The 21,620-nt window shown below is 42.2% G+C and overlaps 2 protein-coding genes across 4 annotated transcripts in view; both read left to right on the forward strand.

Moving 5' to 3' along the window:
* Window positions 1-21,620, forward strand: part of MOB1B (MOB kinase activator 1B) — a 70,423-nt gene that overhangs the window by 42,402 nt on the left and 6,401 nt on the right. For all 3 annotated transcript variants that reach the window (XM_069091614.1, XM_069091605.1, XM_069091594.1), the window contains exons 2-5: window positions 7,490-7,656; window positions 11,291-11,384; window positions 17,048-17,181; window positions 21,059-21,222. In XM_069091614.1, the coding sequence (XP_068947715.1) occupies window positions 7,490-7,656; window positions 11,291-11,384; window positions 17,048-17,181; window positions 21,059-21,222 (559 nt within the window). The remainder of the gene's footprint in view (window positions 1-7,489; window positions 7,657-11,290; window positions 11,385-17,047; window positions 17,182-21,058; window positions 21,223-21,620) is intronic.
* LOC138163895 (post-GPI attachment to proteins factor 2-like) lies at window positions 89-7,052 on the forward strand. The gene has a single exon (XM_069091578.1). The coding sequence runs from the start codon at window positions 1,989-1,991 to the stop codon at window positions 2,739-2,741; it is 753 nt and encodes a 250-aa protein (XP_068947679.1). The 5' UTR covers window positions 89-1,988; the 3' UTR covers window positions 2,742-7,052.

Here is a 21,620-nt window from a genome sequence, read left to right on the forward strand (position 1 = left end):
TAGCAGCCCCCCAATAATTTTTAAATCATCTCTCCTGGACCTATTTTTCAGGTCAGTGGTTTTTCCAATGAGATAGTTCACATTGCCTTCTATTTTTTCGTTTGGATCTGTTTAATAATATCTTGATTTCTTATAAAGCCACTAGCTTCCATTTGTTCTAATCTAATTTTGAAGGAATTATTCTCTTCAGTGAGCTTTTGAGATTCTTTTTCCACCTGGCAAATTTGGCTTTTTAAGGCATTCTTCTCCTTATTGTTTTTTTGGGGCCTCTTGCCGTTTGAGTTAGTCTATCTTTTAAGGTGTTATTTTCTTCAGGTTGTTGACTCTCTTTTCATAATTTTCTTGCATTGTTCTCATTTCTCTTCCCAATTTTTCTTCAACTTTTCTTATTTGGTTTTCAAAATCTGTCTTAAGCTCCTTTATGGCCTGTAATCAGTTCATATTTTTCTTGGAAGCTTTTGGTGCAGGAATTCTGACTTCATTGTCTTCCTCTTGTTCCATGCTTTGGTCCTTTTTGTCCCCAAAATAGGAATCTAAAGTTGGATTGCTGTGTTTGCTTTGCTTCCTTTGCTTGCTCACGTTGCCACTCAATCACTTGACTTTTGAACTTTTTGCCACAGCAGAACTCAGCTTCCAGAGGGGAGAGCTTTGTCCCAAATTGCTGGGGTTTTCACAGCTGCTGGAGCTATTAGTTGGCTGCCCTCTCTGAAGCCTCCACCATCTCTGGCACCTGGTCCCACACCCCAGGACCTTCACCCTAGACAGCAATCCAGATCCAGTCAGGTTAAAGCAAGAGTGATTACCCCTCAGAATGGTTGCTTGGTCCCCCTAAGATCTGCAGGCCAGGAGCTCTGAAGCAGTGATGCGGTGGTGGCTGCCGCACCTCAGCCGCTTCTCCCTCCAGGGGCAGAGGCCGGACCGCATTCCCGTTCCCCCTGTTCCCAACATCCACACTGACCTCTCACTTTGTCTTTGGCATCTATGGGTTGATAATTCTAGAAACCACCACAGCTGCTGGTGATCCACTCTCCTGAAGTCCTTCCAGCAGCTGCTGGTTGTGGCTGTCCTGAAGCTAAAATTGTCCTGAGGCTAAAACTGCAGGCTCCCACAGGGCTGGGCTCTGCTCCCAGCGAGCTGCAATAGACCCTTCCTGCTGGCCTGCCAGGCTGCCTTCAGTGGGAGATTTGTTTCTCTCTGTCACTTTGTGAGTTCTTTAGCCCTAAAGTTTGTTTAAAGTCATTTTTTATAGTTATTTGAGGTGGTTATGGGGGGAACACATGGAGTTTTCCTGTTTCTATGCCACCATCTTGGCTCTGCACCCCTCAAATTCTTTCTTGTAACAAAGGAGAGCAGGTAAGTCTACCTAGTGACTTTATCTGACAGCACAGGCAACATAGTATACTTGCAGTACCCCACTTCTTGTGTATTTCTTCATCTGCTCTTTCTTTTTTTCTTTTTGGAGGGGGAGGGCAGGGCAATTGAGGTTAAGTGACTTGCCCAAGGTCACATGGCCAAGTAAATGTTAAGTGTCTGGGGCTAGATTTGAACTCAGGTTCTCCTGACTCCAGGGCCAGTACTCTATTCACTGTGCCACCTAGCCTCCCCTCTTATCTGCTCTGTAGGACCCAGCTTGGTCAAATTACAATTGATCTTTATTTGGCTGCTTTTTCTTTGCTGTTTTTCTTTATGTAATTATAATTTTTCATATTTTCCTTTATTTGCTATGTATGAATACATGCAAGTCTTTCCATATATCGCTGAATTGCTACTTCATTGTTTTTTCCTACGTAGGAGTATCCCTGTATATCTGTAGACCACAACTTGTTTAACCATTTCCCAGTGGTTTTGGCAAATATTTTGGTTTTGTTTTTTTTTGCTATCATAAAAAGTGGTGTTAGAGCTCTCTCCGGTCCAGCTCTTGGGCCTGCGCGGGCGAAGCCTTGTCGCCTCCGGACCCTGGCCGTCCAGCCACCCCGGGGTCCAACAGAATGTACCAAGTTCCACTGCCTCTGGAGTGGGATGGAACTCTGTTCTGGCTGTGCTTCACTGTCGTGGCTATGGCTACTGTCTCCTGCCCCCTCTTGGCCTTTCTCTTCTATGTCATCTGGTCCCTGTTCTTCCACTTCACGGAGACCACATCCACCCACTGTGGAGTACCCAATTACCTTCCATCGGTGAGTTTAGCTATTGGTGGGGAAGTGCCCGAGCGGTACATCTGGCGTTTCTGCATCGGCCTGCATTCTGCACCCCCCTTCCTGGTTGCCTTTGTCTACTGGAACTATTACAGGAGCTGCCCTTCACCTTGCTTTGGCTATGACCAGCTCTGCCTCCTCAGCTTGGGTCTCAGCCTCCTGGAGAATGTGGCCCTGCTTCTGCTCACCTATGTCTCTTCCTCAGAGGACTTCACCATTCATGAGAATGCCTTCATCGTGTTCATCGCGGCAGCTCTGGGCCACATGCTTCTAACCTGTATCTTGTGGCGTCTGACGAAGAAACATACAGAATATAAGTCCTACAGCTGGAAGCAACGACTTCTTATTGTCAGCTTTGTCTCTTTCTTTATGGCCCTAGCTGTCTACTTCCGACACAACGTGTACTGTGAGCCAGGAGTGTACACCATCTTTGCGGCCCTTGAGTACACCATGGTTCTGACTAACATGGCCTTCCACATGACTTCCTGTTGGGACTTCGGGAACAAAGAGGTGCTTATTACCTCCCCAACAGAAGACAAAAGATTCTGAGCCAGGCTGGACCATGTTGGAGAAGACCCAGCCTGATTAGAAGGGTGCAGAGGGGATAGAGAATGCATTTCCTGCCCTATCCCCCAGATTCATCCACATCAGAAACTGATGGAGAAAATATAGCACTCTAGCCCCACCCCCCAAAAAAAGTGGTGTTAGAGCTATTTTGTTATCTACATGTGGCACAGGGGCTGGCCTGGTGCCATCCCCCTAACTCTCTTAAAGCTCCGTCTCTTCCTGAACCAGAACTGACTGTCATTGTGCCTGCAGCCATGCTGTCTGTCAGGTTGGGGTGGTTCCCCAGGGAGGGCGGCCCTGCTGCTACAACTCACTCTCAGAATCCCAGAGGTAATCTTGGTGTGGGAGAAATAGGCATCTACATTTAAAATGACAGTTCCCAAGCCTCAGTCACAGTTCAATTACACAAATCATTCTCAGTGATGTTATTAACATTAAACATGAAACAGGTACTGTGTGAGAAAGGAAAAGTAATACAAATGTAGCTTTAGACTAACAAACTTGGGAAACACTCTCACTAATGAATACATTGTCTGTGGGGAAGAAAGAGTGGACATAGACTTTGTAACATTGAGGCTTATAAGTTGGGAACTGTTGTGGCCAGAGCAACCCGCACTCCAGACTTGAGTCCTTGTGTATTGGGAATAGTCTGCGCTGCTCTCAGGCCACGAAACAGTATTAAGCTTTTTTTACCTGAAGCAGCCTTAAGACCTGGAACTTCCCAGGTCTCCTCTCTTGGCTAGGCTCTGAGGCATTGGTTAAATTCTTGTTGGGTTTAGTTGGGTGTGTTAATGCCTTATGTAGTTGGATATCTAATGTTCATCAAAGGTAGTTGATACAAATATTTTTGTTGATACAAATATTTTCGACAGTTTCTATAATTTTTCTAGCTGAATTGATTTTGTTCTTTTGAAAACTTCAAAATTTTATATAATTTACAAATGAATCCCTTAGTCCTTTGGTATAACACAAAATCTCCAAATAAATTCAGGTTATAGAGTCATGTTGGCATAGTACCACCAAGAACAATAACCGTCATTCATTTGTCATTTAACCTTTGTTTGCTTCCGTTTATTCAGCTGTAAAATGGGGACAATAGTAGCACCCTCCTCCGGTGATTGTTGGTGAGGATCAAAGATTCTAATGTTTGCAAAGCACTTAGCACAGTACCTGTCACATAGCAGATGCTTAGTAAGTACTTGCTTCCCTCTTTCCTTCCTTCCTCTACACAGTTTCATGCTATCTCATCAGAGTCACATGGATTAAATGATCACTTTTTAAAATTTTCTTAATCTTTTCCTTTAAAGTTTTAAGTTCCCAGTTCTGTCCCTCCCTCCCTCAGCCCCTTTTCCCTTCCCTGAGACAGTGAGCAATCAGATATAGGTTATATATGTGCAATTATGTAAAATGTTTCCATGTTAGTCATTTTGTACAATTAGACTCAAATAAAAGAAAAAAATGAAAGAAAGTGAAAAATAGCCTGCTTCAGTCAACATTAGTTCTTTCTTTGGAGGCAGATAGTCTGCTTCATCATTAGCCCTTTGGGATTGTCTTAATCATTGTATTGCTGTGAATAGCTAAGTCATCCACCGTTCTTCATCAAACAATACTGCTGTTACTGTGTATAACGTTCTCTTGGTTCTGTTTGCTTCAGTATGCATCAGTTGATGTAAGTCTTTACAGATTTTTCTGAAATCATTCTGCTTGTCTTTTCTTACAGCACAATAATATTTGTTTAGCCATTCCCCAGTTGATGGGAATCCCTTTGATTTCTGATTCTTAGCCATCACAAAAAGAGGTGCTATAAATATTTTTGTACAAGTAGGTCCTTTCCCTCTTTTTGGGGATGTCTTTGGGATATAGACCTAACAGTGGTATTGCTGGATCAAAGGGCATGGTTCCCAACTGCTCTCCAGAATGGTTGGATCAGTTCACAACTCTACTCCCAGTGTATTAGTGTCCCTGTTTTCCCACATCCTCTCCAACATCTTCTTTTTTTTGTCATATTAGCCACTCTGATAGGTATTTTAATCTGTATTTTGTATCCTTTTTGGAGGGCATTTGTGTTTAAGTGACTTGCCCAAGGTCACACAACTTGTGTGTGTGTGTGTGTGTGTGTGTGTGTGTGTGTGTGTGTGTGTGTGTGTGTGTGTAAGTATCTGAGGCTGGATTTGAACTCAGGTCCTCTTGACTCTAAGGCCAGTGCTCTATTCACTGCGTCACCTAGCCACCCTTAATCTGTATTCCTCTGATCAATAGTGATTTAGATAATTTTTCCATATGACTATAAATAGCTTTGATTTCTTTGTTTGAAAACTGCCTGTTCTATCCTTTGATGACTTATCAATTGGGGAATGACTTGTATTTTTATAAATTTGACTCTATATGAGAAATGAGGCCTTTATCAGAGATTCTTGTTGCAGAATTTCCCCTCCCTCCCCAGTTTTCTGCTTTCATTGTAATTTTGGTTGCATTGGTTTTATTTCTGCAAAACCTTTTCAATTTGTATAATCAAAATTATCTGTTTTACATTTTGTAATGCTCTATCTTCTTTGGTCCTAAATTTTTCCCTTATCCATACATCTGACAGATAAACTATTTCATGCTTTCTTAATTTGCTTGTAGTATCACCCTTTCTGTGTGAATCGTGTACCCATTTTGACCTTATCTTGGTATCCAGTGTGAGATGTTGATCTATACCTAGTTTCTGCCACATAGTTTTCCTAGCATTTTTTGTCAAATAGTGAGTTTTTGTTCCAAAAACTTAGATCTATGAGTTTATCATATACTAAATTATGTCATTTACTTTAATGTAATTTGTACCTAATCTATTCCACTGATCCATCACTCAATTTCTTAGGCTAATACCAGATTTTCTTGATAATTACTGCTTTATAATACAGTTCGAGATCTGGTACAGCCAGACCACTTTCTTTCGCATTTTTTTATTGATTCCCTTAATATCCTTAAGCTTTTGTTCTTCCAGATGAATTTTGTTATCAATTTCTTAGCTCTGTAAAATAAGTTTTTGATCGTTTGATTGGTATGGTACTGAATAAATAGATTAATTTAGGTAGAATTGTCATTTTAATTATATTGGCTAGGCCTGCCCATGAGCAATTAATATTTTTCCAGTTGTTTAGATCTGACTTTATTTGTGTGAAAAGTGTTTTATAGCTGTGTTCCTATAGTTCCTGAGTTTGTCTTGGCAGGTAGACTTCCAAGTATGTTATGTTGTCTACATTTATTTTAAATGGAATTTCTCTTTCTATCTCTTGCTTCCCCTAGTGGCTCCCTCTTACATACATGATCAAATATAAAATCATTGTTTGACTTTTATAACCTTACCTACCTTTCCAGTCTCCCTATACATTTGTCCCTTCCATGCACTCTTCCATCCAGTGATAACTGGTCTCCTTGCAGTTCCTTTCACAGGACATGCCATCTCCTGCCTCCAGGCTCAGGCATTTTCATTGGCTGTTCCCCATGCCTGGGACTCTCTTCCTCCTCATCCACACCCCCTGATTTCCTTTATTTCTCAGACAAATTCCCACCTTCTGCAAGGAGCCTTTCCCAGTACTCCTTAATGTGAACCTTTCCTCTGAGACAATCTCCAATTTATCTTGTGTATAACTTGTTTGTATGTATGGTTTTGCATATTGTTTTACCCATTATTAGATCTTGAAAGCAGGGACTTTTTTTGGCCTTTCTTCATGTCCCCAGCACTTGGCACAGAGCCTGACATGTAGTAGATTCTTAAATGCTTGCTGACTGATTTCTCTGAAAAGTTTTGTAGTGAGCAATATTTATATCCAATTGCTTTTGATATATAATCTAATTTGACAAAGACCCTGCTCACACAAAGGAAGCCAACCATCTTTTGAAAGATACCGAGATAATTTCTAAGAAAGCTTTCAGCTGATATGTTTTTAAATACATTGCTTTTTTCGGGCAGTCAACAGCACTTGGACATTACAGCACATCAAACTTACTGAAACCCTCTATTGCCTGGAAACAGAGCAGTGGCGCAGATTATGTTGTCCTTAGCCATCATGTGTGATGTTCTTCATCTTGTCTGTCTATTTCAAGCTCTTTACAAAAGGAGGTATGATTGAGAAGCCAATGCGTTTAAGTCTAGAAGAGAAAATGAAAGAAGTTGACCTAACGCCGTTTTGTTTTGTTTTGTATTATCATCTGATTATAACTCTTTGTTTTCAGTGCTCACGAGGCCGTCAGACTTATTAATGGTTTCCTAAAAATTCTCCCTAGTGGAAAGCTACAAAAGGAAGCAAGACAGGTTGAAGCCCAGTACAGTTAAGAGTGCATTTTCAGTATGGAATGCTGTATTTATCATTAGCTTTGGTTCTAGATATTCTGCAGCAGTAAATAAATGTACAGCCATTGTTTGCTAGGCAAGTCTGTAATCTGGGCAATTTATTAGTTTTAACAACTGGGCAAACAATCCACAAGCTTTTCTTAAGTACCTGCCAGCCTGGTGCTTGCTGGGCTCTTGGGATACACAGATGCAAATGAAATGGACTCAGCCTCCAAGGAGCTTCCGAGAGGGGGATCCCCCGGACAGGTGTCACACACGTAGTAGCCTGATGCTACCTGTGCCCTTCTGGCTTGCTCGGGTATTTGTTGTGCTAGACAAAATATATCAATAAGGTTTAAAAAGGCTCTGTCTGAAATACTGACGACAACTTTTTGTTTTGTTTCCCTACTTGTAGTGGTAGTCGCTCCTCCAAAACCTTCAAGCCAAAGAAGAACATTCCGGAGGGTTCTCACCAGTACGAACTCCTGAAGCATGCGGAAGCCACTCTCGGGAGTGGCAACCTGCGCACGGCGGTGATGCTTCCTGAGGGGGAGGACTTAAATGAGTGGGTTGCAGTGAACAGTAAGTGGACGCCCTTCTCTCCCACTCTTGGTCTGCTGTGAATGTGTGGCTTTGGCTTCAATAGGACTTTGTGCTTATGAAGTGCTTAGGAACAGATGCCTTAAGTTTTTTACTTGCTGCAAAATAGCGGCCTTTGTTGTCTGAAAGTGTGCTTCAGATTTCAGATTAGATACCCATGTTACAAAGATGAATTCCATGCATCCATGGGTACTTTTAGTTCCTCAGGGGGAAATGATTTTTTCAAGTACAGAGTGATGATGTTTTTGGTGGATAGTGGTGAAATGATGTGAAGAAAAGATTAGAGATGTGAGGAAGTTAAATTTAGGAGTTTCTTAAGTATTCATGAGTGAATTGATTTTCTCTTTACCTCATAGAAATTGGTGTGAACCTTGTCACAAGAAAGTACAGCCCAATTAAAGGAGTAACCTGAATTAGCTAATCTCCAAATTAGGATAAAATAGCATCTTGATTAATGCTGATTATGATTTGAGTGAGACTAGCGAGTCTGGTGACAATGTGGCCGTTCACTGAGAGTTTGTGGGAACTGCAAAGATTGTCAGGAGATGGATGGATAGACAGAGTGGAATTAGAACTAAGGTCCTGTGATAGGAATTTTAAACTGTCCAGGTAACTCTGAAGAAGTTCATTGATTTGCCTAATGCTCGGGAAGTAGATTCGCAGCATGGACGCCCAGATCAGAGTCAGAACAAAGCACAGATCTCCTAGGATGCTCTTCTTGCTTCAGTGATTGCTCTGCTGGGAGCTGCCTCGCCCTCATACTTCTCAGAGCCTTCTGTTTTGCCTGGCCTTCTTCTCTCCTTGTCACAGAAGTGTATGTTTATGACCTCTTCCCTTACATGAGAAGTTCCTTTAGAAGGGAGGTCGTATGGTCTCCTGTACCTTGTCTGTAGTAGGTGCCTGGTAATGCATGAAAGTTTCCTCTGCCTTTGAAAGGATTTTGTCCTCCTCACTTGAAGAAGGCTAGTGTAGAATTCCAATTTATGTTCAGCACCTGTATTGTAGACCATTTATGCATGGACCTCTGAGCTAGGTGCTGGGGAGTCCAATGGACTAGTACAACACATAGACACATCCTTACAAGACCAAATAATGTGTCCCTGTGTAGGAGAAAGGTGAAAGACAGATGCTTTGCTAGGTCCCAAAGGGAAGGGGAAGGATTGCTTCTTCTTAGGGGATGATCGGGGAAAGAGAGATTTATGTAGGGCCATCATTCAATCTGGGCCTGAAAGGAGAGTGAGCTTTTCCACAGAGTTGTTACCTCCCCATTCCAGGTGGAGAATCAGCCTCCAAGGTGGGGCCTTTATGGAAGAGAGATCAGTGGAAGTGTTTGTGGAGGGGGAGAGTATGAAATAAATCTGGAAAGCCAAGGTGAAGCCAGATTGGGAATTTTAGGTTTTGGAATCAGTAAATGCTAGGCTTACGCATTTGAACTTGATTTAATATTCATTGAAGGGTTTAAGCAAAGGAGTAGGCCTGTTTTGTCCTATGTACAAGTTAAAATAAATCTTAATACAGTATTCTTTAAAGGATTAATTGGGGGCTGGAGACTGGTTAGGGGGCCACTGAGAAAGTTCATGAAGTAGGAATAGAAAGGCACAAATGGGTTGGAAAAGTAACGTAGAAGTTTTATTGGATAGGACTTAAAAATTGATTGTGTGTAAGGGATGAGAGGAAAAAAGGTGAAAGATGGAACATCAAAGTATTGGACATGTGACTGGGCAGTGGTGCTTTGAATAGTTAAAAACAGGGAAGTCAGAGGAGAGAGTAAATTCAGGTAAAAAGACACTAAATTTGTTTTCTAAATACCTTGAGATATTGGTTGGAGCATCCTGCTGGAGATGTCCAGTTGATCTGAAGCTCCTCAGAAATGTCAGGGCTGGAGGCAGAGGAGATAAAGCTGTGGGGATGGATGAGACAGTCAGGCTAGATGGGAAGAGGGTTGGGGGGGGCCTAGGGAGGCACCAAAGCCAAGGGCTGGGAAAAGGAAAGGAGACTAGGCAGGGGTCAGAAAAAAAGCCAGGAGAGTGTGATGTCTTATAATCCTCAGGAGCAGTATGGGCCCAGGCATAGAGCAGCTAGAGAGAAATCAGGATGGGGGAGGACTGAGCAAGTCATCAAAGGTGCATCGGATGATGAGGCAGGTCTTGGGTGTCCTTTGAGAGAACAGTTCAGTAGTATGGTGGGGTGGGAATCCAGACTGCAGAGGAGTGAAGTGGGAGGAAGACGTAGAAGTTGGTCAGGAAAAAGGAGGAGGCCGAGGAGATGGGAGCTGTGGAAGGTGTGGGCAGATGGCACAGATTCCTCCATGAGCAAGGAGACAGGAAAAGAGGAACAGAGAGTAAGTCAGATTACTCACAATTCCTGAGATCTAGAGGAGAATTGAGAGAAGACACACTAGATGGGCTCTGTGTGGTCAGTGAAGCCCAGCTCCATTGTCTGCTGGAGGCAGAAGGAGGCATCACAGACCGCTACAGACCAGCCAGTGTTTGTAGGGGGGTGAGACCAAGACCCAGAGAGGAGAGATCATTTGCCAAAGTCAGATAGAAGTTAGCGGGAGAGAGAGCTCTCCTTACTGTCAGTTGGTGCTGTCGGGGAGTGAGGTAGGAAATGAATGAACCTGCAATAGTATTGCTGCATAGCTTTGAGGGGCTGAAGACAAATGGAGACCTTTGATGTCCAAGGGGCACCTCTTGTGTCTGAGCTACTGTAGTCTCTTCCAGCATGATTCAGTGATGGATTGTTGCCTCCCCCCTGGCACAGTGATAGGGCACCAGCCCTGGAGTCAGGAGGACCCAAGTTCAAATCCAGACTTAGATACTAACTGCGTGACCTTAGGCAAGTCACTTAACCCTGTTTGCCTCAGTTCCTCATCTGTAAAAAATGAACTAGAGAGGGAGATGGAAAACCACTTCAGTATCTTTGCCAAGCAAACTCCAGATGAGTCATGAAGACTCAAGAGACAAATAAAACTCTGAACAGCAGCATTTCCTCTGACACAGCTCCCTGTGCACATGGTACTTCCAGGGTCACTCTTCCACCTAGTTTGCCACGGACAGTGTGATGGAGGCCTTCTTTGTTTCTCCTTGCCTGGAGAATATAGTTTTTGAAAGACTTCTTATTCCCTCCTAGCGCCATTTCAATAAAAGTAGCAAGCTTATTTAAAAAATGATAGCAGTGTTTTCTCAAAATCAAGACATTTGGGGTGGAATGTGTCTTTGAAAAGGATTACACGTGGGGAAAATTACTTTGATTTTTTGAAAAGTGTTGCCAGTTTATTGAGGAAAACCTTATTTGTGACAGCAATCACATAAGCCCACAAAAATCATGAAAGCTTTTTCTGACTTCACCTCAAAGGGCTGTAAACAAGACCTGATGATAGCAGACACTCCAGAATTGAAGTAAGATGAGGTGCCGCTCATGGCTTTGTTTCAGACTGTGATGGCTGTGTCATCTGGCTTATTGTTTCCCTCAACATTTATTTCACAAAGCTGAGGGGGAAAACCTGTCTGACACTTATGGAAAACAAGTGGTATTGGGGTGAATGGGATTAAAATTTAATTTGATTTTTCTGTTCATTCCATTTGTATGAACTAACTCTTGAAACACTTTGCAGCTGTGGATTTCTTCAACCAGATCAATATGCTTTATGGGACCATCACTGACTTCTGCACTGAGGAGAGCTGCCCCGTGATGTCAGCCGGCCCAAAGTAAGCTGTGTGGGACCCCTGCTCGGTGGGCGTTGGGAGAGAAAGAGCTTAAACACCCAGGCAGAGGACAAATACTGCAGTCTGTGTGCCTGCTCACCTTAGCCTCTCGCTCCAAATCTTGCTGTGCCTTTGCTTGGCTAGATGCTTTAAACTTACACTTCTTAGTCTGCATTCGGAGCCTCCGTATCTCGTCCCTGGCCTTAACCCGTCTTCCCAGCACTTTCTCCGGCCGTGTCATGTGGTGGAAAGAGTGTTGGCCTTGAGGCTTAGCTCTGCCAGGCAGCGCCCTTGGGCGCCCTGCTCCCTGTTGGACAAGGTGCCCCTGTGCTCCCATCCTGCCTTGGACTTGTGGATTTTCTGAATGGGCCTCACCATTTCTTGCCTTTGGACCTTAGCTTCATGTGGCTTAGCAAGGATAAGGCACTCCTTTGTCAGAGCCTGGGAGGTGTGGGAGATTGGAAGATGGTATGTGTGTGGGGGGAGGTTGAGATGAAGAGAATGACAGAAGGAACTCGTATCATATGCCCTCAGTTTTCTCAGTAAGGTAAGAAGCAAAATCTGTAGCTAGGGGGAGAAAGTTCGGGAAGCTTAAGGAGGGAGAAGTTTGGAGTAGATTCTTTAGGGAGGAATGGAAGAAATCTGCCTGGCTGCAGTGAGGGCCCAGCTGAGCATGGGTAGCAGGCATGGGTAGCATCCCCAGGCAGCACAGAGGGGAGACTTTAGTCACCAGATTTCACTTCAAATGATTTTTGCATATTTCTGGAAAGGCATCTTGGGAATCTCTGAATGGAATGTGACAAGAAGGCACCATAAGTTCTGAGGATGGTAGTACTGAGGATGGTCCTCACCATATCCCCACTGTTGTAAGGGGATCTAGGGCATAAATCTTTTCCCCTCCTGGGGCTTAGTTTCCTCATTTATAAAACAGTAGGGTTGGATATAGCTGGTAAGGTCCCCCACTGCAGATCTGCAGATTGGCATCTCCACCATTGCTCATCTTGGGGAGATCCCAGAGTTGCTTAGAGGCTAAGAGAAGGGAAGGAGTGACTTTTGCTTATAGTTGAGTGGCTAGAATATGGGAGCGGTCAGAATCGAACTCAGCTCTTCCTGACCCTCCAGCTGCCTCTGAACTAGTCAAAGATATTGACTGAAGAAGTAAGAAAACCTTGCATAAAGTCATCCGAATTAAAGGATCAAAGAAATTTAATAGACAACAGTGGGTTTGTTTTCTGTCCCTTTCCAATCTTATATCAAAGTTCCATAGAACTATTTGAAGAAGATGAGATGTGATTTGTCATTCATTTGTACTTAGCAGCGTCAGAACATTTTGCCTCACAGTTTAAACATTTTTCAGGAGAGATGCCTGGAAGGACACTGGAACCTCAATTTTAGCACATCTATAAGCCATTCATTGCCTTCTGCGACTACTTGAACAGTTTAGGTCATTTTTGTCAGCCTCTTTAAATAGTTTTGCCTTCTCAGCAGGATAACTAAGCTATTTCCCTTTCCTTGTCTTTTCTTTGGTCTCATGCTCTGTGACTTTGAGAAAAGACTCTTGTCTTCAGTAAAGAGCAAAAATTTGGGCTTATGCGATGATTTGTTTTAATTCTATATGTTTTAATAACTTGAAATTTTAATCTTTGTTGTCTCAGGAGGCTATAGGCTTGGGCAGTTCTCCATTTAGGAGTGGCCTTTTGAAAGGTAATAGGTTCTTTTAATAGCAAATTACCTAGGGAGGATATTTGGCAGTCAGCTCTTATCTCGACCATTTGGTATGAGATACTGGGTGGGCCAATTTGCTAATATTAGTGCTATCAGTACCTGCTATATGTGTGTTGTGAGCTGTCTTCAGTTTATCTCTGAAAACAGATATTTTTCTTCCTCCCATTTAAATATCATATTAGGGTGTTTTGGTCATACAGTTTGAAAATTAAAAAGCAACTGCTGCTTAAAGAGACTAGGTTTCCAAGAATCTCATTTAATTGGGAAGCCATGTTTCTGCGCCTTGGAACTGTGTGTGCACACGAACATATGTTTATCTTGTTACTCTCCCCCTCCTTTCATTGGTATCCCTTTTAAAGTATTTTCAAAACAAGGCTGCTTTTTCTTTTATTAGATTGGCCTTAAATGTAAAAAGAGACTTGGTTTTGACTTATCCATCTCACTCAGTAGTATGATTTACTGTTAAGTCACAAATAGCATTAATGATCAAAACCAGTGGATGGATACCAGTTATTTAGCATCAACATCTAGTGAGAGGGATTGAGGATTGGTGATAGTCTTGGGACTTTCTTAGGCCTATCACTTTAAACTATTATTATTCAGCATATCATCAGATAAAGAAAAGAGAGCATGTTTTTATGAAGTATCACTTCTCTGGCCTCTGAGATGAACAGGATACCAATGGTTTATTGAGAGTAGGATAATGCAGATATTCTTCAAGATGAGGGAAAGCAAAACATCCCAGCTCTCTCACAATACTTCCACAAGGATTATTTTTTAAGGCACCAGCCCAAGAATCAAGAAATCCAAGGAGAAACTACAGTAAGTGAATTTTACCAGCCCAGGTCCACGTAAGGAGACATCTCCCTGATGTCATGGTCTTCTCTGAGAATGAAGGACAAATACAACCTGTGAGTAGTCCAAGCTGCCAGTTGGGTAACTCAGTAAATTTTGATGGCTGAAAGCTGCCTGGTTAAGTTAGGGTTTACTGGCTAGATGTCTTTCTCAAAGACTAAGCCTTCACTCTGGAACTCATAGATTGGACAATAGGTGCCTATCCAAGCACCATTTACTGTCTGGTTTTTGGGCCTGTATTTGAATGTAAGTGATAACTGTTTCTCTTTTGGCAGCAACCCTGAGGGTTTTCCCTTCCCAGTTTGATTTTTTTTTTTTATTAAACATCAGTTTTATAAAAATTGATCACAAAGTAGGTCATAAGAACCTCAAAGATAAATGTAAAAAGCAGAAATATTAAACACAGGACAATAAAAATTGTTCGGTAAGGGACATTTGAAGAAAGAGCTGAAAATTAATTGAAGACTAAATAATCCTAAAGAATTTGTAGGTTAAAGAACATATCCAAGAAACTATAGAAAATTACATAAAAATGACAGCACACTAAAGCTTTGGCAAAGTAGCCAAAGCAGTCCGTAGGGGAAATTTCATATCTCTACAGATTTTAATCAACACAAGAAAAAGAAAAGGTCAGTGAATTGGGCATGCAGTGGTCCAGGCATAAAGCAATGAGGGCTGTCATCTGGTGATGGCAGTGTCAGAGTAGAGGAGATAGAATCAGCAGGACTTGGCCAACAAAATGAAAATAATCAAAGTCACATTATATCATATGTTAATGTAGAAAATTTTTTTTTGACAAAATAGAACACTCATTTCTGTTAAAAACCAAACAAACACTAAAAAGCATAGAAATCCATGGCCCTTTTCCTCAATGTGGTAATTAGTGTCTTTTTTTTTTTTTTTAAAGCAGTTGGGGTTAAGTAACTTGCTCAGGGTTACAGGGCCAGTTATTTCTGGGTGTGGTGCTAAGTATCTGAGCCCAGATTCGATCCCAGGTCATCCCGACTCTGGGGCCGGTGCTCTTACTCTCTGTACCACCTGGCCGCCAGTTGGTGTCCTTCTTAAACCGAGAGCCAGCATAATATGTAATGAAGATAAATCAGGGGCCTTTGCAGTTAGTGCAGGGGTAAATTGAGGATGCCCATTATCACCACTCTTATCTATCAGAAATGGCAATATGATGAGAAAGAATGGAGGCCATAGGCATAGTCTCACAGGTGATTTTATGCAGGAGCAGATATAGAACAAAGTGCGAACCAAGAACAGTTGATAAAGTAGCGTTGCAGAGAGCAAGAACTTCCTGACTGAGCCTGGCATTGTGGGCCTGGCCGATAGCTTGATTTGTTTTCCTTAGCTTTTAGTTACTACTTAGTATGTGCACTCTTTGAGGCGTTACATTAAAAATAAGTTTTTTAAAAAGAGGATAATAATTAGGAGGAACAAGATCTGGCAGGCACAGTGAATACATGCGAAACCAGCAACAGCAGCAAGAATAATAGCAGCTAGTGTGCGTGCACACACAGACTCACACACACACATGCACACCCACCCGTCTGCTTCACAGATATTATCTTTATTGAACCCAGCAACAGCTCTAGGAGGCGCATGCTATTATTTCCCTCATTTTGCAGATGAGGAAACTGAGGCAGACAGTGGATCAGTTACTTGGCCAGGGTCACAAGCTGGTGTCTGAGGCCGGATTTAAACTTGGGTCATCTTGACTCCAGGCCCAGTGCTCTGTGCTCTGTGGTGCCACCTCCTCAATACAATGTTATTTTTAAAAATTAAAAACACTTAGAGTAAGATGTGCACAAGCCATTCCTTTTTCTGTTGTCATCTTTGATCCCTTCTTTTTAAAAAGGATATGAAAAAATGGAGAGGTCCAGAGTTAAACAGGTCATTTTCCACAGAAAGGAGAAGGCAGGGGTGTGCCGGTTCTGAAACAAAGTATTATTTGGAGTGGATGGGGGCAAACTAGGTGTCTTTATGCCCGCAGAGGTTCAAAGCCTTCTCCCACCACCTGGAGTTGGGGTAGGTAATTTGGGGTTGGGAGGTACTTTAGAGGTCATCTCATTTCACAGATGAGGAAACTGTTAACTTAGTAATCTTCTGGTGAGCTTTGGCTTTTTTCTATTACATACTTTGTTCCTGTTAAGTCATTAGAAATGTCATTTTAATCAGGCAATACATGTCTCCATTCTTCCTCCTCAGATTTACTTCAGACTGTGCTTTTATACTTTGGATTCAGAACGAGGGGGGAAGAACTCAAAATAACTTGATAGTGCTTCAGGTTGTAATTTACCAACAATGCTTGTGTTATTCACCTCAAATTTATGAAAATGGAGGGATATATTTAAAGGTAGTAAGAATCTCATTTGGGAGAGTAAGAAGGCTGTCTGGATTAATCACCTTACCAATTCATCTTAAATTAGAAGTAGATGGTAGAAGCATTTGTCTTGGGAAAATGGAACTTTCATCTCTTAGTGAAACATCTAAATTCTCAAATGTCATGTTTCAGAGCAGTAATTCTTAAAGTTAGTTCTTTTCAGGTTTCTATATTGCCAGTAGTGATGGTTTTTTTGGCGACTTGTCTAATTTTAAATCAAATATTTTCAGAAAAACTTGTTGAAACATTTCCCTCATCTCTACCTTGCCACTTCCCTCCAAAAGCCCTAAACCCAGCAAGCAATGGCTCAGAGCAAACACCTTAAAACCAACTGAAAAGGCCTCACTTATGTGGGCGGAAATTTTTTCCACTCAGTAAAACAAACTGCTGGACTTAGAAAGAAATCAGCCTGGAGCAGGGGAGGAAACAGTTCATTCTGCTCTGACATTTATATGATTGTCTGACCGAAGGGTTATGAAGGAAAGGGCGTCATGTGGGAGGAACAGGTGGGGGGTGGGCAGATTGACATGACAGCAGCTGCCCAGTGGCAGTTGGTCATGGAACCCAAGGCTGAATAGAATATGAAGATGATGATGCCTGCCTGATCATTTTTTTTTTTTTAGATTATTTGGGTAAGAAAAATGAATTTCTTGTAAAGCAAGCATGTGTGTTTTGACATTTTGTGTCTTTTCTAATTCAGATACGAATATCATTGGGCAGATGGAACCAACATAAAGAAGCCTGTTAAGTGCTCCGCACCGAAGTACATTGATTACCTTATGACTTGGGTCCAGGACCAGCTGGATGACGAGGCGCTGTTCCCATCCAAGATAGGTGAGTCCCTGGCGAAGTCTGGATGCAGTGCCGTCCTTTGGGATTCTCTGTGCTTGAGGGAGTGTTGCCTCTCTCCTCACTCCTGTTCCTGGTTCCTGCCTGGGCGGGGGGGGGGCGGGGGGTGGTTTGCTTGCCTTGATGTGAGTAAAGTAACTCCACAGGATATGTGGAATGCTCCCTAATGTGAAAGGCAAAGTTTATAAAACTATTGGATTTTTAAGAAAAAGTTGGGTGGTAGTGGTTTTGATTTGAACCTGTGATTTCATTGGTGTATAGAATCCTCAGTACAGAAATTCCATTTCCAAATTCCCATTCCATGGGAAATCATCTATAATTTGGTTTTATATGATTGTTTAGAGCACTCAGAAATTAGGTAAGAGCCAGTTAATATGTCAGAGGCCAAGCTTGAACCCAGATCTTCCTGACTCCAGTGCTGTCAAGATAGACCCCCCTGCCTCTCTATCACCAGGTTTTTTAGATTAACTTCCTACTACCCTCCCCATTAATATTATTCCATTTTCTTTTCTTTTCTTTTCTCCCCTCCCCTCCCCTCCCCTCCCCTCCCCTTCTTTTCTTTTCTTTTTCCTTTTTGGAGGGCAGTTGGGGTTAAGTGACTTGCCCAAGGTCACACAGGTTGTAAGTGTCAAGTGTCTGAGGCTGGATTTGAACTCGGGTCCTCCTGACTCCAGGGCCTGTGCTCTATTTCACTGCTCCACCTAGCTGCCCCGTATTCCATTTTCTTCAATGGCATAAGGTATTCTAGATTTAAAATGTTCGTGAATTTGTTGTCTGCTTAAAGATTTTTTTATATGATTGAAATAACTGTCATGTAGAGTAGTGGATGGGACTTCTATAACTTCTATAACTTATGTTGCTCAGAAAGTCAACTCATTAAAAAAAAAGCCCAGCAAAAAGACTTGTTGGCCCGCGAACACTTGCTGTTATCAACTATTATTTCTGAGACAATGAATTGAAATTAACTTCAGACAATTACTAGCTGTGTGACCCTGGGCAAGTCACTTAACTCTTGTCTGCCTCAGTTTCCTCATCTGTGTAGTGCCTAACTGCTGGTTATTGTGAAGATAAAATGAGATATTTGTAAAGCATTTAGCATAATGCTTGGTACATAGTAGATATTGAATGAATGCTTCTTTCCTTCCTTTCTTCCATTCAAAGGAATCATAAAATTATTTGAGAATTGTTCTACCAATCCATATTTAAGGCTTGTATAGATACAATTAAAAAACAAAGAAATAAAAATAAGTAATTGGTTGGAATCTCCAGTGCTCATAATTGGGCCCCACTGATACCAAGAAAGTCATGATCCTACTTAAAATTGATTTACAGATACAGGTTCAAACTAATAAACTACCAAGAAGAACTTGACAGAGCTAGGCAACATTATTTTTATTTTTTATTATTTTTTGCTTTTGGGGGGAGGGTAATTGGGGTTAAATGACTTGCCCAAGGTCACACGGCTAGTTTTTGTGTTAAGTGTCTGAGGCCGTATTTGAGTCCTTCTGACTCCAGGCCCAGTGCTCTATTCACTGTGCCACCTAGCCACCCCGCTAGGCAACATTATAATAACAAAATTGGAGGAGGAAAGGTTTGAAATCTCAAGGGAAATAATGGATAGTAATGAATGGAAAGTGGCTTTTTAAGACCTGAAGTTATATTACAAAGTAGTAATGATCAAAACTGTAAAGTCATGTAGTTAAAACTGGAAAGAGTTGGGGGGGCTAGGTGGTGCAGTGATAAAGCGCAGGCCCCAGAGTCAGGACCCGAGTTCGGCTCTAGCCTCAGACCCTTAACACCCACACAAAAAAAAAACAGCCATGTAGCCTTGGGCAAGTTACTTAACCCCAATTGCCCTCCAAAAGTCAAAAAAACAAACAAACTGGAAAGAGCTTTAGAGGCCATTGAATCAATTCCCTCATTTTATAGATGAGAGAACTGAGGCACAGAGAAGTCAAGTGACCGCCTCGAGTCACACAGCCAGTCAGTATTGGAGCCGGGATTAGAACTAGGGTCTTCCTAATTCCAAATCCAGAGTCTTTCCATATGCCCCCTACTATTTCATATCGGTAAGAGAAAGAGATCATTGGAACTGACTAGATATAGAAGAGTCAAAAATAATTGACAATAAGTTAAGTGTTCAGCAAACTTGAGAATATAAATTACTTTTTTTTTGGAGGGGGTAAGGCAGGGCATTTGGGGTTCAGTGACTTGCCCAAGGTCACACAGCTAGTAAGTGTCAAGTGTCTGAGGCTAGATTTGATCTCAGGTCCTCCTGACTCCAGTGCTGGTGCCACCTAGCTGCCCTGAGAATATAAATTACTTGAGGAAGAACTCCCCCGTTAGCAAGACCTGCTTGGAAATTGGAAAGCAGCCTGGCAGCAGTTGGGGTTAGGCCAGCATTTTGGGTCATGTACCACACACCACAGTAAGCTCTAACTGGACACGTTCCCTGAACATTCAAGGTCATACCATATAGTAAGTGAGAAGAGAAGCGGAGGAGGTGGCTTTTACAGCTGTGACTGTGGAGAAGATTCTTAACCAAATTAGGCATATAGACAATCGTGTAACTTTAGTTACTTGGAACTAAGAATTTTTGTGTGCACAGAAATAATGGATGAGGATAAGAAGTGAAACAATTAATTGGGAAAATAAATTGCATTTAACATCTCAGATAAAGGTCTGGTATCCAAGATAATAGGTGTCCACAGGGAACTGACACAATTATGTAAGAACAAAGCCAATTCTTCAGTGTATGAGTGGTTCAGATGGTATGAGGAGATCTTAAAAGAATAGGAAACTCTGAACTGAAAATGAAAGTATACAGCTTTGAAAACTGCATGAGCTCCTCCCGTAGCTACTGGTGAGTCTATGGAAAAGTTGGTGTTTGGTGCCAGCCTGAGTGGGCTGCTCCCTCTTCCAAGTCTAGAATATTGGAGCCTTCCTGGGACACTCCCCATGACTTCATTCAGCAACCCTGAGCACCAAGCTCACATTATCGTGGCATGAGATCACTCTCATGTGAAGAAAGGCAGGCAGATGAATGCCACCTGAGGCTTTGCCTGTATCTAGCAAATTGGCCAAGATGACAAAAGATGGGTGGTGGTTCAGGAGCCCATGGTAGTGTTAGAAATTGGTGCAGCTCTTCTGGAAAGCAGCTTGGAATGATGAGAAGAGAGTGACACAGATATCCACACCTGTGATCCAAGGATCCCACCAGCAGGCAGATTCCCCAAGGAGACGAGGGAGAAAAAGAAAAGCTCCCTCCAACGTCGAAATAGAAACATTTTGTAGTGACCACAAACTGGAAGTTCTGGACAAATGCGGTAAATAACTAGAATAGAAAATTGATTTGTTGTAAGAAAACGAATGAATCTGGGAAGATTTGTGTGAACTCACGCAGAGACCAGGAAAGCAAGATATACAGTGGCTAGAATCGTCTAAAAGTCCCAAATGAGCACCCTATACAGTGATCGTAGTGACCAAGCTGGCCTCTGAAGAAAAGATAAGAAGAGGCACTTCCCTCCTTCCCCTGGGCTGGGCAGGTCCTTGGTACTGACCTTAATGGACTGGTCAGCTTGGGATGTATTTGTCAGTTTTGTCAAGCCTTTTTATTTTTATTTGCGTTGGAAAAAATTCCTTGTTACAGGGGATGGCTCTCTCAGTAGAGATGAGTGGGAGAATAGATTTGGAAATAATGGTCATATAAAAAACCCAAGTGATATCAGCAAAGGAAAAAAAAAAACATGTTGCCCCTCAGCTGCTCTCAGTTTGATTTTTATATTTATGTATGTCACCCTCCCTTGTTAAGATGTTGGGTTCTTGTTTACTGTTAACTAATTTCTGTGCCTTCCTCTCCCAGGTGTCCCCTTCCCAAAGAACTTCATGTCAGTGGCAAAAACGATCCTGAAGCGTCTGTTCAGGGTGTATGCACATATTTACCACCAGCACTTTGACCCAGTGATCCAGCTGCAGGAAGAAGCCCATCTTAACACGTCCTTCAAGCACTTCATTTTTTTTGTGCAGGTGAGTTGGGTTGGGAAGCTTTTTGCTCTTAGACCTGACATATAGAGCAGGGCTTCTTAGACTTTTGCCACTGGAGGCCTCTTCAGCATTTCTTAAACTGCCTCGACCCATAGTGTAAGAAGTGCAGATGACCTAGAGATGCTATGTGCTGTCATCCCCCACTATACACACTACTACATCTCCGTGGCCATCAGTATCGTGAATCCTTCTGTTCTAGGTCACTTTCCTCTAAGAACCTCAGCTAGCTATTGAATTTATCTTGGCAACCCCAGCCATTAGCCCAGTTCATAGCACATAGTAAGCATTTAATAAATGCTTACTTGATTTTTCTCGGCCTAAATAAGTTCTAAGCACATAACTTGGCAGTCCAAAGCAGCTCTAGAAGATCCCATCTTATG

The sequence above is a fragment of the Petaurus breviceps genome, unplaced genomic scaffold (genome assembly GCF_028583685.1).
Source record: "Petaurus breviceps papuanus isolate PSGF00001 unplaced genomic scaffold, PetGlider_PUasm1.0 126, whole genome shotgun sequence".
Classification (NCBI taxonomy): Eukaryota; Metazoa; Chordata; class Mammalia; order Diprotodontia; family Petauridae; genus Petaurus; species Petaurus breviceps.

Bases quoted from the DNA above. Each gene is read 5' to 3' on its own strand.
- LOC138163895 (XM_069091578.1), top strand. From the start codon at position 1,989: ATGTACCAAGTTCCACTGCCTCTGGAGTGGGATGGAACTCTGTTCTGG.